At 53.6% G+C, this 17,354-nt stretch overlaps 2 protein-coding genes across 5 annotated transcripts in view; one reads left to right on the forward strand and one right to left on the reverse strand.

Moving 5' to 3' along the window:
- On the forward strand, positions 1–16,677 carry ATP2A1 (ATPase sarcoplasmic/endoplasmic reticulum Ca2+ transporting 1). 3 transcript variants are annotated; one of them, XM_077141400.1, is made up of 23 exons: positions 1–323; positions 652–669; positions 935–1,017; positions 2,380–2,484; positions 3,198–3,336; positions 5,310–5,390; positions 6,236–6,321; positions 6,497–6,794; positions 6,986–7,152; positions 9,212–9,300; positions 9,579–9,681; positions 9,888–10,019; positions 12,271–12,396; positions 12,522–12,740; positions 13,429–13,764; positions 13,925–14,145; positions 14,584–14,786; positions 14,947–15,032; positions 15,117–15,250; positions 15,362–15,479; positions 15,579–15,696; positions 15,973–16,018; positions 16,391–16,677. In XM_077141400.1, the coding sequence occupies exons 1-22, from the start codon at positions 206–208 to the stop codon at positions 15,975–15,977; spliced, it is 2,985 nt and encodes a 994-aa protein (XP_076997515.1). In that variant the 5' UTR covers positions 1–205; the 3' UTR covers positions 15,978–16,018; positions 16,391–16,677. The 3 variants fall into 3 exon arrangements, with proteins under 3 accessions (XP_076997515.1, XP_076997513.1, XP_076997516.1); XM_077141398.1 differs by lacking the exon at positions 15,973–16,018; XM_077141401.1 differs by lacking the exons at positions 1–323; positions 652–669; positions 935–1,017; positions 15,973–16,018 and adding an exon at positions 2,109–2,208.
- The window catches only part of RABEP2 (rabaptin, RAB GTPase binding effector protein 2), an 11,769-nt gene continuing 11,044 nt past the window's right edge, over positions 16,630–17,354 (reverse strand). For both annotated transcript variants that reach the window (XM_077141408.1, XM_077141410.1), the window contains exon 13: positions 16,630–17,318. In XM_077141408.1, coding sequence (XP_076997523.1) covers positions 17,217–17,318 — 102 coding nt within the window. In that variant the 3' untranslated portion in view covers positions 16,630–17,216. The remainder of the gene's footprint in view (positions 17,319–17,354) is intronic.

Consider the following 17,354-nt stretch of genomic DNA (forward strand, 5'->3'; position numbering starts at 1 on the left):
CTGGGGGCTGGGGGGGGTGGCCAGCTGCTGCAAGTAGGACGGGGGTCAGAGATTCGTGGAGGGAAGAAAATCCTGGGGGGGGGGGGCAAGAGAGAAAAAGCAAGAAACCCAGACAGGCAGGTGGACACACTGAGGAAGACCCCCACACTTGAGACCCCTCCACAGGAAGAACACACCGCCCCGTGGCCCCCAGGAAGGGAGCACAATGGAGGCCGCACACTCCAAGACCACGGAGGAATGTCTGGCCTATTTTGGGGTGAGTGAGACCACAGGCCTCACCCTGGACCAAGTTAAGCGGCATTTGGAGAAATTTGGCCCCAATGGTGAGTGTCCCTTGGAGGAAAGGCTGGTAGCGCCCTCCTGTGTTTACCCCTCCGCCCTTTTCTCCCCCACTCCCACTCCCACTCCCACTGGAGCCTCTCTCTCCAGGGTAAGGCTGGACCGTGGTCCAGTGACTACAGGAGGGGAGAGGATACTGTGAAAACTCCCTGAGACCCCGAGTTTGGGGAGGTTTCATGGGATGATCCTGATGAACCTCAGCTGCCTTTTCTTTGGCCTGATTCTCTTATCTTAGCTGTAAAGCCTTAGGTATGAAGGGCACTGGATTGAGCACCAAATGATTATTTCCTTTTCTTCTTTTCCCCTGGGTAGAGCTCCCTGCTGAGGAAGGTAAGTTACTGGAGTCCCTGGACTCTCATAAATGACCCTCCCAACGCTGTGTCTCCTACTCCCATCTCCTTCCCTCCTCCCTCCAGACTCCTTGGACAAACATCCCTCCCCAAAGGTTAGAGTCTGGCTTGGGGAGGGGGCCCGCCAGTATCCCAGAAATTCCCTGTTCCTAATCCCGATCCAGGGCCCACTGAGCCCCTGGGCCCCTGCCTCCGCTTGGAGTCCACACCTTCAGCCTCTTGACCTGAACCCCCTCTCCCCTCAGGGAAGTCCCTGTGGGAGTTGGTAGTGGAGCAGTTTGAAGACCTGCTAGTACGGATCTTGCTCCTGGCTGCCTGCATTTCCTTTGTAAGTGTGGCATGGCTGCTAGGGACTGGGGCGGGGGGGGGGGGGGGGGGGGGGGGGGGTGCGCGAAGCCTGTTGGCGGCGGAGGTGCAGGGAGCGCCGAATCATCCGGTCGTCTTGGCCAAGCATCCTCTTCTACAGACCAAAGCTGGGGATGGGGCTGAGGCACGCCGAGACTCTCGTCCCTTCTGTCCTCCACCCTCCGCAGGCAGGTTTTACTTGAAGTTTTATGGGAGTTCTGGGCCAAAACACTGCAGCTAAACCGTCCCGCAGCTTCAAGGACTAAGACTCGGATGACCCCACCCCCACCCCACTCCACCCTACCTTCAAGCGCCCGGCTTCCAGGCTTAGACAAGGACTGAGGCTGTCCGCGCCCCAGACCACTAGTCCCGGCATGCCCCGGGGCTGCGCTCTACCAATCCCTGGGCCTCCCGGCGCCCCCGCCCCGCCCTCCTGACGCTGACTGGCTGAGGGAAGGACTCTCTGGTGGAAGCGGGAAAGAGCCGCTGGTGCGGGGGGAATGGGGCGGAGGGAGCGGGGAAGGGACTCACCACTGCTCCCCGAAGGCTATGGGCTGGGACTCCCGGAATCCCTTTCCTCACCCATCTGCCCTGGACTTCTCAGGCCCCTCATATCCTCAGAGCTGCCCCCCAACCTCATCTCACAACCTCAGAAAAAGCCCCCTGGCCTGGGGCCCCTTTCCAGCACCCAGCATCCCAGCTGTCCTACCACACTTAGGGGTCTCTTCCTTAATATCTTAGTCCTCCTGGAAGACCAGACGCCAAAGGCAAAAAAAAAAAAAAAAGTTTCCTTAGGTCTTCATCCCTGCAATTGGCAGGGCCTCACTTCTACCCTCTGGGATTTGCTCCTTGACATTTGCCGGTGGCTGTTGCCTGGCAGTGGCAACAGCTGGGGCTGGGTGTGTACAGGAGGCCCGTAACCCTATTCCCCCACCTCCCTCATGAAATCGGAGCTGCCCTGCCCATGGGCCTGGTGCCTGCGAGGACCGCAGGGTTTTTCTTCTGGGCTTTGGCTCCCCTGGGATGGATGTGGAGGTGGGGGGTGGTTGGCTGGGTGTCCCCTGGGCTTCATTTACAAGCCAACAACTCAGTCAGGGAAACCTGAAAGCATTCCCAGTCGATCCTCTAGTTGTACAGGGCTGCACGAGCCACCACAGAGCAGGACAATGCATGTGTAAGTGTGAGCCTCTGAATGTGTAGAACCTTCCCAACAGATGTGGGGCTGCACTTGCCCCCTGGGGCCTTGTTCCTTGAGCTCTGCAATGTTCTCATCGCTATGCGGTGGTCTTTGGAATACTTCTGCTTCCTTTCCTTACCTGTTAATCTTCCTCCCACTGTCCCACAGGTGCTGGCTTGGTTTGAGGAAGGCGAAGAGACCGTCACTGCCTTTGTTGAACCCTTTGTCATCCTCTTGATCCTCATTGCCAACGCCATTGTTGGGGTTTGGCAGGTTAGCTTGAGCCCTCTTCGCTCCTTCACATCCTGACACTGAATGTGAGACCCACCATACATTGCCAGTCTCCTCTTCCTCCATCACTTCCCCAGAGCTTACCTTGTCCTCTGGGCCTGTCACCCAGTATGGAAATAGAATGGCATGTTGAGACTAGGTGGGAGACTAGGGTTCCCACTGGCCCTTGCTGGCTGTATGACCCTGGGCAAGTTCCTTCATCTCTTTGAGCCTCAGCCTCCTCATCCATAAAATGGTACTGATAATCCCATCTCTTAAACTTGTGGTGAAACCTAACAAGATGATGAGTGTGAAAGTGCCCAGGGCTGTGCCTGGCATGTAGTAGGTGCTCAGTAAATTCTTGTTTCATTTCCTTACCACCTTCTACTTTTCCTTTACGTTGCTTGCTGGTTTTCTTTGATTTTCCTTTCTCCTCTCCCCAGAATGTCTTTACCTGTGATATCCTGTTTTCAGCTGTTGGGTTCAGCTTCCCCAACACACACACATACCTACCTCATGTGGGGTTTTGTGTGCCCCCTGTGAGGAGCCAGAACTGCATAACCCTCCCTTCTCTGCAAAGCCCTTCATTTCCCCCCAGACTCTGGCCCCTTCTCCTCTGCCTTAACTTTGAATCCCCCCTGACCATCTTCTCCCATTCCATGACCTTCCTCTGGAGGTAACCTGATCACCCTTCTCTCCTCCACCCTGTCTCCCAGGAGCGAAATGCAGAGAATGCCATCGAGGCATTGAAAGAGTATGAACCCGAGATGGGGAAGGTCTACCGGGCTGACCGCAAGTCAGTGCAAAGGATCAAGGCTCGGGACATTGTCCCTGGGGACATCGTGGAGGTGGCCGGTGAGTCATGAGAATGAGGTGGTCCAGGAGGAGACCTTTGGGTCTGAAGCAGAGGTATATATGTTGAGAGTGGGGGATGGTTAGCCTCTGATCCTGGTTCTGGGAGGTAGACAGGGTGGTGGAGTCTTTGCCTCTCCTTCCCAGACACCTCAGGAGGTCATTCCAGGGCATTCGGGCCGTGCCCCCCCCCCCCCACTTTCCTCTCTCCGTCAGAGTCTCAGCAGGAACAGCCAGTCCTGTCCCTGAAGCTGCAGGCAGACCCCCTTGTTCCCCTCCTCTTACCCAGCACTTGCAAGCAACAGGTGGAACCAGGAGCTTGCCAATGGCCCCCGTCTTCACCCCCCTCCCGAGGCCTGGCTCCTCTCTCCTTCCACCCATCTCCAAGCTTGGTCAGCTTTAAATCTTGACCTCTTGGTACCCTTGAGGCCTCTCAAAGGAGAAGGAGCGAGGATAGAAGGTGGTGGGGGGGAGGGGGGGAGGAGGCCGAAGGCTCAAGCCCCCGACCATGTAAGGGAAACTCAGGCCCCAGCAGAGAGCACGGGACCTGGGAGGAGGGTAGCGCAAGGAGGAGCCCCGCCTCTCTGGTCTAGGGACACTTAATGCCTGACCAGGGAGGGGTGGGGGCCGGGTGGCTAAGATTACTGGGATTCTGCCCCCTTCAGCGGTTTTTATGTTTGCCCTGTGCAGATCTGGTCACAGCTCCAGGCCCCTGGCATGGGAGAATGTGTCTTTCTAGGCCTCTTTCTCTCCACCAGGCTCCTGGTCACAACAGGAAGCTGGGAGAGAGAGATGGGGGTGGGCTGAAGACCCCTATACCCCATCACAGGGCCATCCTGCCACAGTGTCAGTTTGGAGTCAGCGCCATGAATATCTATAAATATCACCGCAGCTTGGGTGACAGAGTGTCCCTCCCGATTCCATCCCAGACCTCCTCCCTCCTCCGTCCTCTTCCTCTGGCCCAGGAAGAGGGACCTTAGGAACTCAGGGAAAGGAAAACCATTGAACCCTGGCCCCATTGTCATCCAGGCTACCAGGGTGGGGTTAAGCAAGGGCCCTGGGAGGTGTTTGTAGTTGCCTCCAAAGGTCCTAAATCTGGCGGGGCTCTATCCACCTCTTGGGCTTCTGCCCCAAGGGGTTCCATGTTCTGACCCCACCAGTCTGTGCATTTCTCTTGGCCTCCCCTCCATCTTTCTCAGCTCTCAAGCGTGTCTTGCTTTTCCTGCCCCTCCATCTCCCCGGCTCATTCACCTGCGACTTCCGGCCTTCACTCGGATGCTCAGGCCCTTCGGGTCCCTGAGGTGCGGTCTCCCCCATGATCCAGCTCGTCCCCCTCTTTGCCTTGGCCCGCATCTACTTCCCCTGCTGCATCCTCCCTTCCCACTTGCATCTCTCCTGCTTCTCGCTCCGCATTTATTCTGGACTCATCTTGGTTTTCTCGATGCCCTGTATTTTCTCCTGTTTCTTCCCATCTTCTCTGCTGCTCTCACTTCTTCCTGATACTCATGCCGCTACTGTCCTACTCACCCTGTTTCCCCTGCATTCTTTTCTTCCCTCTTCCTCCCCACCTTTCTTACTCTTATTTTCCTCTCTATTTTGTTGTCTCCCCAGGCTTGGTTTTAGTTTTTTGTTCTGTAACTTGTTTGTCCCTAATTTTCCATTCAGTCATTCTGCTTACGTTTATTGAGCACATGCTATGTGCCAGGTGGAGCCTGCCCTCATGGAGTGCAGAGCCCAGTGGGGAAGGAAGATACTCAACAAGGAGGGGCAATTGGAATGAGTGCTAAGATATGGGATGCTCGCTGGAACACATGCTAAGGACTTGGCTCAACCCCAGGGGTGGCGGCACCCAGTCCAGGGCCACCTCCCCAGAACCTGAAAGATGAGTGTGAGTTAGGCAAAGATTGGGTGTTTCTTAAAAAGGAAGTCAACTCCCTTCCCAGCTGACCTCACCCTTCTCTTCTCTCTCTCCACAGTGGGAGACAAAGTCCCTGCAGACATCCGCATCCTCACCATCAAATCCACCACCCTGCGGGTTGACCAGTCTATCCTTACAGGTTGGTGGTCCAGGTGGGAAGATATGTCACCTCACCATTGGCATAAGGAAGTGATGAGGAAGGAGCTGGGTGGACAGATGGGGATAAAATTCCAAGTGCAAAAGAGAGCCCCCAGCCACAGGCCCTCCTCCCAGCCCCTTCATTGCAGCAATCTTGGGCATCACTCAACTTCATTCCCTCTATCACAGCCTGAAATACAAGGAGGAGATGGGATATCTGTGCCCATTCTCTATATGGCCATCTATCCATCCCTTCTACATGACATACAGACATATGAGAGCTAGCCTATCAAAAGTCCCCTAGCCAGGAACCATCAGACTCTACTGCAAGATGGAGGGTTCTCATGCCCTTTAAACCAAAACTGCTTCTGTTTCTTCATTGGGAAGGAGAAAGCAAAGAGCCAGGAATAGCCCCTGGGGTCCAGGGAGGCAAGGCCAGACTGTCCCATGATGCTTGCTGGAAACCCTGCTGTGAGGATGAGGGAGGCCAGGTCCTGAGGTGGTGGAGTCTCCCTCTCAGTCACCTGCTCTCCAGTTTACAGTGCACTTTCACATACATCAGCTTATTTGGTTTCCTTGTTCTGCAGTGTACATATCATTGTCCCCATTTTACAGAGGAGCAAACTGAGGTGAAGTGATCCAAAGTCATACAGCTTGTAAGAGGTCAGGCTGGGACTCGGTCAAGTTCTTTTTGCTCTAAGTATATGGATTTCCCATTTGCCTCTGGTGGCCTCCTCCAGAGTCCAGATTTCCTCCAGAATCACAGCTTGGGAGAGGGTTCGGGGTTGGGAAGTACGGAAGAGGGGCATGATGTCATCTGAAAACCACTCGGCCCTGTCTCCACAGGCGAGTCTGTGTCTGTCATCAAGCACACAGACCCTGTTCCTGACCCCCGAGCTGTCAACCAGGATAAGAAGAACATGCTTTTCTCAGTGAGCAATGCAGGGCCAGCTGTCACACCCTCCAGCCAGAGAGGCCTGGGGGAGCGACGTGGCAGCGGGAGGAGAGATGGCCCTGCAGGCCTCATCGGGGTGGCCCTTCCCGGGTGGGGAGTGGGCACGAACATTCCCACTTGCCTGACCCTTTGTCTCTCCATCGCCTTCCCAGGGTACCAACATTGCAGCCGGCAAGGCCTTGGGCATCGTGGCCACCACAGGTGTGAGCACCGAAATTGGGAAGATTCGTGACCAAATGGCTGCCACGGAGCAGGAAAAGACCCCACTGCAGCAGAAACTGGATGAGTTCGGGGAGCAGCTCTCCAAGGTCATCTCCCTCATCTGCGTAGCTGTTTGGCTCATCAACATTGGTCACTTCAACGATCCCGTCCATGGGGGCTCCTGGTTCCGTGGTGCCATCTACTATTTTAAGATTGCTGTGGCCCTAGCTGTGGCTGCAATCCCAGAAGGTAGGGCCGCCTCTCTTTCTCCTCCCTTTGGCTGATTCCATCAGACACCCTTTCACCACCTAAGGTCGCATTGCCCCGTTCCAGGGATTGGGACCTGATATCCTGTGGGCCATTATTTAGCCTCTACACTAGGTACCCCCCTCCCCAATTTCCTAAAGAGTCCCGTAACCCCCTGTGCCACCTTCCCACAGGTCTGCCTGCAGTTATTACCACCTGCCTAGCATTGGGTACCCGCCGGATGGCGAAGAAGAATGCCATCGTGAGGAGCCTACCCTCTGTGGAGACCCTGGGCTGCACGTCTGTCATCTGTTCCGACAAAACAGGCACTCTAACCACCAACCAGATGTCTGTTTGCAAGGTTAGAGTGGTGTGGGTAGCATGCCCACCCAGAGGACTGCATGTGGGGGTAAAAGGAACTCTCTACCCCTTTGTCATAGGTAGCTTCTTTCTTTGGCCTGGGAAAAGCTGAGAGCTAGAGCACCATCCTGCCAGCTCTGAAAGGGGTCAGAGAGGACCCTTCTGCCATGCCTATCTTTAATCCTCTGCAGCAGCCTCTGGGGAGGAAGGTTTAGTAAACCCCATATTTTCAGAGGAAACTGAGGCCTTGGGGTTCAGTGGCTCACCCAGAGGTGCATGGTTCATAAGTAGCTGAGTTGAGTTTCCCACCCAAGTTTGTCGGGTTCAAGAGCTCCCTCCTGGGCACTGGACATCCCCCTTCCCCTCCCCACCAAGAATGGCAGCTCCATGCTGGGGCCTGCAGGACCTGCCATGCTCATCCTGAACAGCATTTCCCAAGCGAGGCCTCTTAATCTTTTCTCTGCCTCAGTCCTTGGGCAGTCTGGACCTCTCTTGGTATAATATTTTAAATGTGCAAAATAAAACAATGGGATCCTATTTAAAAATACATAGGATTACAGAGGAAATCAACCATTGAAATACACTTATCCAGGGCGGGCCATGGTGGCTCAGCAGGTAAGAGTGCTTGCCAGCCATGCCTGAGGACCCGGGTTCGATTCCCGGTGCCTGCCCACGTAAAAAAAAAAAAAAAAAAAAAGAGGAAAGAAATACGCTTATCCAGAACATTTTAAAAAGAACAAATTTATGATTTAGTAGCATATGTGCTTCTTCACTGATGTGTTTAAGTAGCAAGCAAGTTCTCGCAGAGGGCCCATCAACTATTAACATTTTGAAGCAGCATGAGTGTAAGCATTCTTTTGAGAGAGTTGCAACACTGGAAATGTGATAGGAAAATATCTGTGACTGTACTTGTGGCAAAATTACAGGTTTTGCTAATGCTATTGTGGTTCGTTGCCTATATGCTAAATGCTAAATGTCAGAAAATAAATAAAGATGTATTTTTGCCATCCAAGTTTGCCAACCCCTTGGGAGCAGTTGTCCATAGATCCCAGGTAAAGATGCCTTCCCCTAACAGTGTTCTGTGGAATAGCATGTCCATGAAATAGAAATTGGTGTTTTGAGAAGTGAGAGTTCTGTGTTCAGAGCTGAGCAAGAAAGGTCAAACCCCTGGCCCCTCAGGAGACCCACAATACCTGTGGGCACTTGAAAGCCTGAGAAGGCCGACTGTAAAAAAGGTGGATTACACTTTGTTAAACCCAGAGTTTCCCAAATTTATTTGACCACAGAACACCTTTATCTTATAAGACATCTAAACCATTTTTCTTCTCTGGAATGTTAAAAGCCCTGTCCTTTCTGCTCACTTCGGGCTCAGGGCTGGCTGCTCCTCTCCAAAGCACTGCATACCCTGCCTACCTTTAATGTACAGGCTTCAGAGCCAGACCACAGGCATGTGTAACTTGGCTCCTACCCATATTTCATGGTTTGAAAAGCAAATTAGTTTTTTGCCCACATTTGAAAATCAAGAGATTCCATGAGGAAAACAACCTGAATTTCTAGCTCATCCTGTAACTCTGTAAGATCTGACCCCAATCAGGTGGAGCTACTGATGGATGTGTGCTTTCTTGTTAGTCGCAGTCCCCACCACACCTTATTATGTGCCTCCTGTTTTAACTGATTTAAAGAAGCCCCTAGCCAGGGCCTGCAGTAACTTCTGTTTTAAGGCCACCAACACAGAACATGGAAATGATTGCAAGGGAACAAGTCTGGAAATGAGGGGAGGAAGAGGGAAAGGCAAGTGGAAGGGTAAATGGTAGGAAGTTCAGTTAGTCTGCTTTGAGGGTTGCCTAGAAGGGAGGCCAGATGTTAGAACATAAGCCTCCTCTCGGTGCAGGTGGATGCCTTTGGGGATGGGGAGGCTAGGCACCCACCTGCGGACGTGTTTGGGGCTGGGAGAGCCAGACACCTGTGGGTGTGTTAGGGACTGGGTGAGTCAGACACTTGTGGTGTGTTAGGGACTGGGAGAGCCAGACACCTGTGGACACACCCTTCTCGCCCTGCAGATGTTCATCATTGACAAAGTGGATGGAGACATCTGCACTTTGAATGAGTTTTCAATTACTGGTTCCACTTACGCTCCAGAAGGAGAGGTGTAAGTCACCTAGAGTCTTCTCCACAGCTTCTCATGCCCCCTCCAACTCCCCATGCCACCTCTCTCCCCAGGCCCCCCTCTACTTTGGTCTTGGTTCTTTCTCCTCTGCCTTCCCCTGCACCCATCTTCTCTCCTATCTGATCTCTAAATTTGTGGCCCTCTCCGTGTTGTCTTTGCTTATGGCCAGCTCTCTACTCTCCCTATGCTCTCTCTGCATCTCATTCTCTGTTCTTCTCCACCTGTCTCTTTCCCTTCCCTCCTCCCCACCCTGCCGCCAGCTTGAAGAATGATAAGCCAGTCCGGGCGGGGCAGTATGATGGGCTGGTGGAGTTGGCCACCATTTGTGCCCTCTGCAATGATTCCTCCTTGGACTTCAATGAGGTAACCCCCTCACTCCCCCAGCAGCCCCTCCTCCCCTTCCATCGCCTGAGAGTCCAGGCCTCCTCAGGAACCCAGGAGGAAGGGGTCCGGGGAAGGAAGTCTGTCACTCCATATCCTCTGCCTGGGGCGGAAGGTGGGTAGGACAGGTGGGGAGAGGGGCGAGGAGCCTGGGACACCCACTTCTTGTCCCTCTGCTGCCCTCTCAGGCTAGAGGCGTCTATGAGAAGGTGGGTGAGGCCACTGAGACGGCGCTCACCACTCTGGTGGAAAAGATGAATGTGTTCAGTACCGACATCAGGAGCCTCTCGAAGGTGGAGAGGGCCAATGCCTGCAACTCGGTGAGTCTGCAGCCCCCCTCCCACAAGACCCTTCTCGGCTCTGGCTCGCACAGAGCAAGAGCTGGGGAAGCCTCAGGAGGCTAGGCAGGGCCTGGTGCCCCAGCTGGAACCTCCCTAAGCAGGAGAACAGCCCTTCATTAGGGATTTGGGTGGTGCCCACAGCCCTTTAGAGTTAGTGGACTCTGCACTGCTTAGCTGCCCCTGGTGTCCCTGATTGAAATGGACAGAGCTGGACATGGAATCTCAAGCATCCCATCCTAGGGCAGCCCCGATTTCAACTCTCATCCCTTGGTCTCTACAAGTACACCTGTTTTCAGCAGATTCAAGGTCTGAGTTAGGGTTGGGAAAGTGTGGTTATTGCACCTGCAGGGAAGGATGAGGTGGGAAGGACAAGGCGTGCCTCCCCTCAGCGTCCTTGTGTCCAGATGAACAAGTCCAGTTCCCTTGCCCGAATTCTGTTGCTCTGTCACTTAGTTCTTTTTTGTAGTATTACTGAACTCTCTCTATTGGGTTCCTCTGGGATGTCAGGTTTCCCACAACTCTCATTCGTTATTGCTTTATATGCAGAAGCTGATTGCTGCTTTATTTCACGTTTTAAAAAAATGAGAACAACACAAGTGCTTATCAATAGAAAATTAGTTTTTAAAATTAAAGAACTGCCATTCATTAACTACTATTATAGGTGAAAAATGCAAACATAGATTTATGGATGTGGAGAAATACCCATGATATATTTGGTGGATAAAGGCTCTCATTTAATTTTTTTAAAATTTATTTATTAATTTAAAAATAAAATAAAACAACATACATAATCAGTAATTCACAATATCATCACTTAGTTGCATATTCATCATTTCTTAGAACATTTGCATTAATTCAGAAAAAGAAATAAAAAGACAATAGAAAAAGAGATAAAACGAACACAGGAAAGAAAAAAAAAATTATACCTACCATACCCCTTACCCCTCACTTTCATTGATCACTAGCATTTCAAACTAAATTTATTTTAGCATTTGTTCCCTCTATTATTTATTTTTATTCCATATGTTCTACTTCTTTGTTGACAAGGTAGATAAAAGGAGCATCAGACACAAGGTTTTCACAATCACAGTCACATTGTGAAAGCTGTATCATTATTCAATCTTCGTGGTAACATAAATGACATAAAATTTCCCATTTTGGTGGTGATGGTAGCACAACATATCTGAATGTGGTTAAAGGAGAAATGTTGGATTATATATATGGAATAAAATACAATATATATTTTTTAAATGCACTATACAAACAGTGAACCCTACGTTAAATCATAGACTATGGTTAATTGTACAGTTATAAAAATGTGCTTTCATCAATTGTAACAAATGTTCCACACCAATGCAAAGTGTTAATAATTGGGTGGTAGTTGGGAATCTTGTATTATATGCATGATCATTCTGTTAACCAACAACCTCTCTAATTAAAAGAAAAATTCCCATTTCCACCTCTTTCACACATATAATTCAGCGGTATTAGTTACACTCACAGTGTGGGGTAACTGTCTCCTTCATTTTCTGGAATGCTTATTTCTGTATGTCAGCTCTAGGCCTGTGCTGTCTAACCACACATGTGGTTGGTTACATTTAAATTAAAATTAAAGTGAAAACTCAATTCTTCATTGGCACTAGCCACATATCAAGTGCTGCATATCAAGTAGCCATTGCTCAATCGTGCTGTATTGGACAGGGCAGATTATCAAACATTTCCATTATGGCAAGTTCCATTGGACAGTGTCTCCCTAGGCTATCCTTTATCTGTTGAACTTTAAACTGGACACTTGTAGTTATCACCTTGTTATTCAAAATGTAGTGGAGAGGCTGGAGGGAACTGCCTGAAAATGTAGAGCTGTGTTCCAGTAGCCATGTTTCTTGATGATGATTGAATAATGATAAAGCTTTCACAATGTGACTGTGGGATTGTGAAAACCTTGTGTTTGATGCTCCTTTTATCTACCTTGTCAACAGACGAGTAGAACATATGGAATAAACTGGACACTTGTAAGCCCAGTGGCGGCAGTAGACTTGGAATTCTCTCCATTAGTATTATCAACACCAGACGTAGCTTTAGTCTCAGAGTCAGCTTGGGGTCAGCTCTGACCTGCAGATCCTTTTTTGACTATATTATAAGGAATCTGGGACTTTTCCCTTCCACCACAACATCTTTATTCTTTTCCCACTCATATCTGGTCTCTCCCTTCCTGTGTCCTCTCTCCCAGGTGATCCGCCAGCTAATGAAGAAGGAATTCACCTTGGAGTTCTCCCGAGACAGAAAGTCCATGTCTGTTTATTGCTCTCCTGCCAAATCATCCCGGGCTGCTGTGGGCAACAAGATGTTTGTCAAGGTCAGAAAGCAGACCGTGCCTCTGGCCTGCCTCTTGGTCCTAATCCCACCGGCCCCTCCTATCCTAGACCCTCTTGCTGTGCCCTGGAAGAAGGGTGGTCTCCAAATGCTTTTCCCTTCTCCTAGGGTGCCCCTGAGGGGGTCATCGAGCGCTGTAACTACGTGAGAGTTGGCACCACTCGGGTGCCGATGACCGGGCCAGTGAAGGACAAGATCATGTCAGTGATCAAGGAGTGGGGCACTGGCCGGGACACCTTGCGCTGCCTAGCCCTGGCCACCCGAGACACCCCCCCCAGGCGAGAGGAGATGATCCTGGATGACTCTGGCAAGTTTGTGGAGTACGAGGTAAGCAGAAGGAAGCTTCCCATGGTCCGGAGCTCGTGAGGCATGAGATTTCCTGCCGCCCACCTCACACCCCCTGCCACCCAGTCACACTGATTCCTCCCTTTATGGGCATAGAGTCGCAGGGCCTTTGAGTCTGCAAGAGTCTTCTGGTCGGACCAGTGCTCCTTTGAGGGATCCCTGGGCTGATGTATGACAGGGGGCCGTGTAATCACCAAGTGTGCTGTTGGTTATGGGTAACGTTTTCCAGTGAGATTTTTCTCCAAGCCAGAGGCAGTGCATTGATGTACATTCTGGTGCAGGCGCCTTATCTTGCAGTGGCCAACACTCTGCCTAACACTGAAATCCACCCCCTTCATTTCTAGGTGGGAGGCAGTGGCCTAGCAGGTAAAATGGGTTTGCTCAAAGTCGGGTGCTGCTGCTGAAAGCAGTAGCCACTGCACTAAGTTCCAGCTCTTGTGCCTTCCTACAAAAGGTACAAGTCTGGGCACCCACGATGGGCCTGGCACCGCTAGGGGCTATGGGTGCGCAGATGAACAATGGCACAAAAAGCTTCGCTGCCCCTGAGCTCCCGAGTCCCCTGAGCCCGAGTCCCGAGCTCAGGCTCCGCCCCTCTCCTTCCTTTGCTTCCTCCCTGGCTCATGGCCTGAGCCCCTCCATGCCCCTGATGCTTCTGCCTCTGACCCCCCAGGTGGACCTGACATTCGTGGGCGTAGTGGGTATGCTGGACCCGCCCCGCAAGGAGGTCATGGGCTCCATCCAGCTGTGCCGCGACGCCGGCATCCGCGTGATCATGATCACGGGGGACAACAAGGGCACGGCCATTGCCATCTGCCGGAGAATCGGCATCTTCGAGGAGGACGAGGAGGTGGCTGACCGAGCCTACACGGGCCGGGAGTTTGACGACCTGCCCCTGCCGGAGCAGCGGGATGCCTGCCGCCGCGCCTGCTGCTTCGCCCGTGTGGAGCCCTCCCATAAGTCAAAGATTGTGGAGTACCTGCAGTCCTACGATGAAATCACAGCCATGGTGAGGGCACCCGGGGCTGCCCAGGAGCCTGGTGGCGAGCCGTCCCCGGGGTGTCCTGGACAGGGGCATCTCGGGAAGTCGGTCCAGGTGGGAGGAGCGGCGAGGCAGGGGTGGAGGGACGCAGGCCCTGAGCACCCCTCCCCCCCGCCTTCTCCCCTAGACGGGTGATGGCGTCAACGACGCCCCGGCCTTGAAGAAGGCTGAGATAGGCATCGCCATGGGGTCGGGCACCGCCGTGGCCAAGACCGCCTCGGAGATGGTGCTGGCCGACGACAACTTCTCCACCATCGTGGCGGCCGTGGAGGAAGGTCGCGCCATCTACAACAACATGAAGCAGTTCATCCGCTACCTCATCTCCTCCAACGTGGGCGAGGTGGTCTGGTAGGTCGGGCCGGGGCGGACCCGGGGCTGGGTGGGTGACGGCCGCGGGGCCGGGAGGCAGGATGGGGGCTGACCTTGACTTACGTTAATTTTATTGTTTTATGTGACCACCGGAAGTTTTTATCTATGTTTTGAAGCTAAAAAGAGTCCAGAAGCTAAGTCTCATAAATAGAAACTGTAGTGTTAACTATTAATTATTGTGACAGGCCAAAAGAGAGAGAATGTTTGTTCTTTTTTTCTTTTTTCTTCAAAAAGAACCTAAGGTAAATTGAGAACATTGAGAAAGTAATCAATTACTTCTAGCCTTCTTAGTACTGTAATATTTGTGTATTACTTGTATTGTTCTATATATGAAGTTAGGTAAAGAAAAATTTTCACAGTCAAAAAAAAAATAAAGGAAAAAAAAAGGACGGGGTCTGAGCACCTCCTTCCCGACAGCATCTTCCTGACAGCCGCCTTGGGGCTGCCCGAGGCCCTGATCCCCGTACAGCTGCTGTGGGTGAATCTGGTGACCGACGGGCTCCCAGCCACAGCCCTGGGCTTCAACCCACCTGACCTGGACATCATGGACCGGCCCCCCCGGAGCCCCAAGGAGCCCCTCATCAGCGGCTGGCTCTTTTTCCGCTACATGGCAATTGGAGGTGAGCAGAGGGTCCCTAATCCTTACCCCACCCTCCTCCTCGATCTTCAAGCCTGAGTCCCTCCCCATCCCCACAGCTGCCCTGATGGATCCTCTTCCTCCACCCCTGAGGAGGAGCGTCCCCAGCCCTGACCCCCAACTCCCATTCCCTCTTCCCACAGGCTATGTGGGTGCAGCCACAGTGGGTGCAGCTGCCTGGTGGTTCCTGTATGCAGAGGATGGGCCTCAGGTTACCTACAGCCAGCTGGTAGGGGGATGCAAAGGATGGAGGGTGCTGGGCGGGCGGGTCCAGGGGCTGCTAGGGACCTCATCTCCTGTCCCTCCCCGGCAGACCCACTTCATGCAGTGCTCCGAGAGCAACCCTGACTTCGAGGGTGTGGACTGTGAGGTCTTCGAGGCCCCGGAACCCATGACCATGGCCTTGTCTGTGCTGGTCACCATTGAGATGTGCAATGCTCTCAACAGGTGGGCCCGCCACTCCCTCCCAGGGTCCTCTCCCAGAGCCCTGCCCTGCCCCTCCCTGCTGCCCCCTCTCTGCCCTCACCACTTCTTTCCTCTCCTGCCCGTTCTGAGCAGCCTGTCTGAGAACCAGTCCCTCGTGCGGATGCCACCCTGGGTGAACATCTGGCTGATGGGCTCCATTTGCCTTTCCATGTCCCTTCATTTCCTCATCCTCTACGTCGACCCCCTGCCGGTGAGCCCACCCCCAGGGAGCCCATGGTGCCCAGGAAGGAGGGGAGGTGGTGCTGGGCCCCCTTCTCCCTCCCTGCTCACTGCCTTTGCCCCCCCCCAGATGATCTTCAAGCTCAAGGCCCTGGACTGGACCCAGTGGTTCATGGTCCTCAAGATCTCATTTCCGGTTATCGGGCTTGATGAATGCCTCAAGTTCGTTGCTCGGAACTATCTGGAGGGTGAGCCACACCCCCTCCTCAGAGCCTCAGAGCCTCTGATCCTCTGGGCCTGGGTCCAGGCCCAGCCCCTTCCCTCTGCGCCGCCCCTCTTCCTTTACAGGTGGGGCCCAAGGCCTGCTCACCTCCCTTCCCACTGCATCCACCCCCCCAGGCTGACACATTCTCCACGGCACCCCCACACCCGCCACCGCCCCCCCAGCCCCTCCACGTGGGTCTCCCCACCTCTTTGCCCCCATTCCTTGATAACGGCTCTCTCTCTCTGTCCTCTGGCCATAGGATAACCCGTTTCCCCCTCCTCCAACTCTTTGAATCCGTGTCACAGGTATCACCCCCCTTTCTTGCCCTCACCCCCAGCTGCTGTGCCCGCCGCCTGTCCCTCCATGCCCAAGGTCACTTGCACTCGCAGCTCCTCCGGGAGCCACTGCCACTGCCGCGCTGCTCCCTGGGCTTCTCCTGCCCTGGCCGGAGCCTCTGGCCACCACAGGCTGCTGCGCTGGCTGCGCTGGCTGGACGCTGCGCTCTGCTCTCAGGGGCTGTGGGTGGGGAGGGGGCGCTCTGGGGACCCAGGTGAGCAGAAGGAGGAATCGGGGATGGGGGGAAGTCTCCAGGTGAGTGTGCCAGGGAAGGGGAGCCTCCAAGGGCTTTTCTTCTCCCCTCCCCCCATCTGCTTCATCCCTTCCCTTTCCCTTTCCAGATCCAGAAGATGAAAGAAGGAAGTAACCAGTCCTTTTGCCCCCTTCTTCCCCACTCTGGTAGAGCGATGACTCTTCAGCCAGAGCCGTGGCACAGAGCCCCACCCCCACCCCTCCTATACTCCCCTCTACATGTTTCTGTTTATAAACACAATGTACCCTTCATTTCCCTTTCCCTCTTACCCTTGTAAAACCTCCCCCCTTCCCAACCTCGTGGGGCTTGCAGGGACAAGGCGAATGATTGATCTGAGCTGCTTATTTATTGAAAATAAATGACAGAAAAGTCTGACCTCGCCTCTGTGTACATCTCGGGGCCTGGGTTGGACCCACATGGACAAGCATCTTAGTGTCACGCAGTCCAGTAAGCAGCTGCCTGTCCCAGGGTGCGCGCGGGACCCACTGACAGTGCCTGGAGACTCTTGACCCCACACACAGCTCAGGGCTGCACCTCGGGGAGGGGAACAGGCTGTGATGGCCATGGGCTATTAATATGGCTGGGTGGGAGCAGTGGGTCAGCAGAAGGGCTAGGGCCCAGATGGTGGCATGACAGTCAGAGAGCACAGGGCTAGCTGCACCTCTGCTTCTGGGAGGGGCTTGGGACCCTCACCCAGGTGTCATCCCTGAGAGCAGAAGGCCCAGCCACCTCTGGGGGAGGCACTGGAAGGAGAGGGCAGTGGTGGCCCTGTCACCTCGGCCCCCGGCCTGGGAAGAGCACAGACCCCATCCTGAGAGCCCCAGAGCCTGGGCCTCGTGGTTCCAGAGCAGAGGAAGGCAGCCTTCTCCCTGGTTGGGTGGGACTAGGAGAGGGGTGGGCTGGCACCCTGGCTCTCAGGTATCTGTGATGTCCCTGACATCTCTAAGGGGCGCTTCATCCATGATGCTACGCACTTGCTGCAGGGTCTCTGCCTGGCGGATCCGTTCCAGGCGCACCTGTGGGGACGAGCGAGGAGGGCAGCGAGGGCCCTA

Source organism: Tamandua tetradactyla, chromosome 23, assembly GCF_023851605.1.
Source record: "Tamandua tetradactyla isolate mTamTet1 chromosome 23, mTamTet1.pri, whole genome shotgun sequence".
In the NCBI taxonomy this organism is placed as follows: Eukaryota; Metazoa; Chordata; class Mammalia; order Pilosa; family Myrmecophagidae; genus Tamandua; species Tamandua tetradactyla.

Coding starts and splice junctions, on each gene's coding strand:
- ATP2A1 (XM_077141398.1), top strand. CDS start 206: ATGGAGGCCGCACACTCCAAGACCACGGAGGAATGTCTGGCCTATTTT. Junction 9,682..9,887: donor CCTCCTTGGACTTCAATGAG/GTAACCCCCTCA, acceptor CTGCCCTCTCAG/GCTAGAGGCGTCTATGAGAA. Junction 12,741..13,428: donor GCAAGTTTGTGGAGTACGAG/GTAAGCAGAAGG, acceptor CTGACCCCCCAG/GTGGACCTGACATTCGTGGG.